Below are 5354 nucleotides of genomic sequence, written 5' to 3'. Positions count from 1 at the left end.
GACGCCTGAGCGCCACTACAGGGCGGCTCGACGGAGCCGCGCGTGCAGCCACCAGGGACGCAGGCCACGCGGCTGCCAGGGATCCTAGGCTCGCTGCTCGCGACCGCCGGGACGCCTGAGCGCCACGGCAGGGCGACTCGACGGAGCCGCGCGCGGTCACCGTTGCACGCGAGCTCCGGCGAGCGGCCTGGCGGCGACACGGGTCAGCCTGCCGTGCGCGCTCCCGTCGGTGGTACCCCTCAGCTCGGTTCCGCGCGTTCCAACACCGGCGCCACCTGCTCGTCCACCATGCTCTCTCAGCTGCGCGACGCGAGAAGGACGGAGGAAGAAGAGAAAGTGAAGCTAGGGTTTTTTTTTTTTGGGACAGCGGCGGATTGGTTTTGTTCCTGAGGACGTCGGATTGGCATCAACGGTTCAGATCATGCTGGTAGCTAAGTGGGCCTGCGAGGCATCGCAGACCAGCGTGCTTGCGTGGCCCACGCTTGTAAAGAAAAGATTGTTAGAGGCAGTAAAAATCGGTTTTCAGAGGTGATTGTAAAAACCGCTGAGGTGGTTTTAAAACCGCCTCTAAAAATCGATTTTGAGTTAAAGCCCACGCGGCCGTTCAGCAGGCCAAAAGGCCGAATAAACCGTTTTCTGTCCGCGTTCTTTTTCTCGTTTCCGTCTCATTTTCATCTCTCGTTTTTTTTTTGTCCAGTTCGTTCGGAGATGTTCCGTAGTCCATATGTCTTGTTGCCCCTGCTGCAGGACTGTGGCGTCCCGTGCCACTCTTTTCGTGATTTTTTTTTTGTTTTTAAATGTAACTCTATTTTTTCTTATAAAGATAAAAAAGAAATAGTAAACATAGTAAATCGTTGGGCGACATATGTTCGTGGTCTTCGATTCGTAAAATAAAAGGTGAAAAAAACGTCCACAAGATGTTATTTGCCCTCAATAATGCATAAATAGCATGAATATCATTTTCTACTTAATTTTTTCCCATGTTTAAATCAATCGCTGTTCAAATTTTAATCGATTAAAAAACTCCTTGAAATGCAATTAATTAATTATATATAGCAAATAATTACAAAAATACACAAAATTTTAATATTGAGTACAACCTGTAGTATGTCTATAGAGAAAAAAGTTTGGAGCATATGAAAGAAAAAATAATTTAATCGGAGAGAGTCAGGAGAAGAGAAACACATGCACATGAAATATAGAAACCACATTTGCCGAGAGCCTGGGAGGCTCTCGGCAAATATTTGCCGAGAGCGGCGCTCGGCAAAGAGGTTTGCCGAGAGTAGTAACAGAGGGGCTCTCGGCAAAGCGATGATGCCGTCAGGGCAAGTCACGGCTATGGGCCCGCGGCAATGTTTTGCCGAGAGCCTGATTTTGCCGAGAGCGCGTCCTATGGCAAAGGACCGTTTTGCCGACGGGCATTTTTTGCCGAGCGCGGCTCTCGGCAAAATGGCCCACTTCGCCGAGAGCTGTTGCTTGCCGAGATGCAGGCCCACGGCGATCCTGTCACCTGCCGACGGCCGGTGTTTGCCGAGAGCCGCTCTCGGCAAACGTTTTCTTTGCCGAGAGCCCGCGTTTTTGCTCTCGGCAAAAATCTAGGATCTCGACAAAGAACGTTTTTCCGGTAGTGACTTATTTTTTCTTATAAAGATAAAAAATAAATAGTAAACATAGTGTTACTGGTCTTCGAAACTTGGACCATTGCCTAATAAATAAAAATAAATATTTCCATCCTTAAAGACATGTTCGCTTGGACTTGTCAGCCGGCTTATCAGCTAGAATCTATAGCATCTTTCTCTCACAAAAAAAAACAGCTTCAGCCGGCTTATCAGCCGACTTTAATACCAGCCGAATATGCCGACGTAATTTTATTAGAAAAAAAATTATTATTGCATAAATCAATTGATGGCCTAACTAATCAAACTATAAACTGAAATCTTGATCCGTTTGTCCTCAAATCTAATCAAATTAAATGTTTCTCTAAGTTATCCGCATATACCGGTGCAAATCTTTAAGTTGTTCATATTTATACCAGTACAAATCTCAACACAGGCTAACATGTGGAAATCGAGAGATCTCGGTCATACTTCGTACTCATCAATAGAGATACCAATTATTGACAGGATGACGACTAACCCCTTGCCGACTTTAATAAGATATTAAAATTAGATATTCTTGTGTATCCTCAAAAGAAGTCACGGAACTTGATATCTAACTCTATCAACACATGAATAGTAACGTTGTAGCTGCGCAGCAAGCTGAAACGAACAAGTCGAACTTTTGATAGCTTTTTTTCTCTCTCGTTCACGCATGGCCATATTTGCTAGTAATATTAATTAGTCATAATCAAGCACGTGGTCACCTGTTGCGAGCATAGTGTGGGATTTATCAATACCTGATCCTATTTCTTCTACGCCAAAGATCTCCGGGCACCGTCCCAACTCCCAGCCCTGTACAGCGCCAGCCACTTGGCCTCCTGCAACCGGCCTTGATAGTGAGAGACCCTGCTTGGCCGGCCGGGCCTAGGTGCCAGTGGCCAGTGTGGCCCGGGCGAACGGGGCAGCCATGGAAAAAAATTTCCCTGCAGCGCGTCTGTAGACCGCATCTGCTAGATACGGTTGCATCAGCGTCGCACGCTTGGACACCAATGTCTTTGTACACCATAAAAAATCATCGATGCACTTTCAGTACTCATGCAGCTCCTCCCCCCACTGCGCTCACCATCTTAGCCTGTCCTCTTGGCCGAAAAATTTTGACAGCATCGTTGACATCGACAAAGCGAAAACAAAACATGTCCATTCCAACTACCATAGCTTAAATTTGAATGAATTGACATAAGGAGTAACATGTTTTGGCTGCTGTGATTATGCATATTGGCTATCGATGTCCTACGTGCTATGTGCAACTGGTTCATCAATTCATCGATAGACAAGCATGAAAAGCTCGAGATCAGTGTAGCTGACATCATTTCACCTTCTTTTGCGAGAAGTTGGTCGGTCACAAGAGAAAACAAACGTGGTCATGGCATGGTCGATAATAGTGTGAGAGTGGCATGGTAGCAGGTCTCAGACTAACAGCTCATTGCCATTAGCGATGGTTCCATGGTTTTGGAAGCCTTAAGGCGCCTGTGGATGTTGGTACGACATCAGGCCATCCAACGCATGCATGCTTGAGCCAGAAAATGGCACCAACAGAATTGAGCTCCATTATGGTTAACACCATGATATTTTATAGCAAAAAGGAAACTACAGATCTCTCCAAGATTCAAAACATTAAATTTTAAAAGAGAGCTAAGGAACTTGGATAGTTATTTCTCGAGGAATAAAGTTCAACAAGAGATAATTCAAGACTTCCCTGATTATACTCAGTAGAAATAACTATATAGCCACAAGATAGGAGTGCGGGAAAAAGGAATAGAAGAGAGAGACAACGAAAACTTAATTTAACCCAAGAAATTATTTGACGATAACTATATAAAGTTTATGCCAATAAATGCGGTGGGTCAAGAACAATTTCAAGTAACAAATAATAATACTTGCAAAGTATTTTAAAGGAACATGATGAGGTACTGATTACATTCAAAAGCAGTGTGCCAAAGATCTCCGGGCATTGTCAATTTGTTGTCTCTGCAGTCGCGAATGATCTGAGGTCATTTGGGCAGGACAGTTGTGATTGTCATGCTGGATTGAGTGGTGCTGCTATTAACGCTTGTGACAGTGGTAGATGTATAGTAGAAGGCATCAGGTGGTGGCTCATAGGTTGCCACCGGCATCCTCGCCTGCAGATTGGGCAGTGGCATCTCAGACCGCAGCACGCTGACGGCCTTCTGGATGGACGGTCGGAGGCTCCGGTCAGGGTGCGCGCACCAGAGGCCGACGACCATCATGACCCTCCTTCTCCCAGCTCTTGCTCCCTCGCTTTCTCAAGGATTCTAGCCTGCCTCCTCCGTCGCCAGCGAAGGAGCCATATGGAGAAGATGGCCAGGATGATCATGATCGAGACGGAGCCGACAGACACGCCAATCACGACGATCCCTGTCTTTGATGGTTCTGTGGAGGGATGCAAAAGACCGCGTCAACGTTGTTGCCCTGCATCAGTCGATGACGATAAACGGATAAAGGAAGCCGCAGCAGGAGGATGTGTACCTGGAGTTGGCGGCGAAGACGTAGGTGGCGCCGGTGCCGGCGCCGGCGGCAGAGTGATGTCTATCGGGAACGACACCTGGTAGCGCAGGTAGCAGCTGTAGCCCTTGATGGAGCATCCCGTGTGACTGGGAAACAGCTTCCCCAGCCTGATGGCGTAGCTCCTGATGCAGGTCGAGCACTCGCTGCCGTTGAGGTCCCTGGTGCACTGTGCCAGCCCGTACATCTTCATCTCCTGCGAGCCCGTGCTCGAGTACGCCATGCTGCTTCTGAAACTCCGCGACGGGTCAAAGGCGATGCCGCTTGAGAGGGCGGCCATCAGCGGCACATAGGCGTCCGGCACAGCTTCTGAGGTCACAGGCATGCCGATGGCGGTCAGCGGCTCGGCGAATACGTAGCCGAGGTCCGCAGTGGCGGGGATCGGCGCGGCCGAGTACCGGAGGACGCACGCGTCGTACGCCGCGCTCACGTTCCGGCTGCCCAGGCACGCCGTCGTGATCCCGGCTGACGCCGTGGAGATACAGTAGAGGCAATCGGAAGCGTCGCGGTCCGCGAAGCAAATGATGAGGCCGAACACCGCGTCGGGCCCCGACCCAGCGCTGCCCTTGTAGAACCAGCCGTTGTCGCCGGCCGCCGTGGGGAGCGCGGCCAGGAACTGGTCCAGGTTCTTCTTGTACTGGCTGCCGTCGGTGTAGTTGTCCGACGTCGAGCAGGACAGATTAAACGGCTTCGAGATATTGTTGCCCTCCTGCCCTGCGGCTGCGACGAAGAGAAGGGCCAAGGTGGCGAGGAGGAGGAGAAGACGGGAAGCCATAGCCGGCCGGCAGCTCTCAGCTGCCCTGGGACGCCGTTGCTTGCTGGTTTTGGACATGGACACCCTGTGTCCTCCTCTGCGTTGCGTTGCTCTCTTTCAGACACCGTCAGCTGCGACTGATGAGGATTTGTAGTGGATCAGGTCGGTTTCGAGCTATTCATTCAATTATTCTTCGTTCTTTGCACGATGTAGGATCAGGACCCGGCGACCGGCGTCATGTGTTGTGTCCTGGCCGGTTTGCACATGCAGAAACTAAACTGTCATGTCATAATAAAGAAGCTAGAAGTACAGAGAGTCACCCTTTCATAGTAGTCACTAGTCGGCGTTATGTAAGAAATGACATTTTACCAATTTCTTGCCGATTTCAGGAGTGTTTTTTAATTGAGAAAATTTCCCCC

At 49.2% G+C, this 5354-nt stretch overlaps 1 protein-coding gene across 1 annotated transcript; it reads right to left on the bottom strand.

The window, feature by feature from the left end:
* Positions 1 to 3398: 3398 nt before the first annotated feature.
* LOC136508906 (antimicrobial ginkbilobin-2-like protein) lies at positions 3399 to 5077 on the bottom strand. Its single transcript, XM_066503687.1, has 2 exons — positions 4146 to 5077; positions 3399 to 4049 (listed from the first exon to the last, which is right to left on the bottom strand). The coding sequence occupies exons 1-2, from the start codon at positions 5011 to 5013 to the stop codon at positions 3883 to 3885; spliced, it is 1035 nt and encodes a 344-aa protein (XP_066359784.1). The 5' UTR covers positions 5014 to 5077; the 3' UTR covers positions 3399 to 3882.
* Between the last annotated feature and the right edge of the window lie 277 nt (positions 5078 to 5354).

Source organism: Miscanthus floridulus, chromosome 15 (genome assembly GCF_019320115.1).
Source record: "Miscanthus floridulus cultivar M001 chromosome 15, ASM1932011v1, whole genome shotgun sequence".
NCBI classification, from domain to species: Eukaryota; Viridiplantae; Streptophyta; class Magnoliopsida; order Poales; family Poaceae; genus Miscanthus; species Miscanthus floridulus.
Note: the sequence above shows the minus strand (reverse complement) of the source record. Positions and strands in the feature narration are given on the sequence as shown.

Coding starts and splice junctions, on each gene's coding strand:
- LOC136508906 (XM_066503687.1), bottom strand. CDS start 5,013: ATGTCCAAAACCAGCAAGCAACGGCGTCCCAGGGCAGCTGAGAGCTGC. Junction 4,050..4,145: donor GTCTTCGCCGCCAACTCCAG/GTACACATCCTC, acceptor ATCCCTCCACAG/AACCATCAAAGACAGGGATC.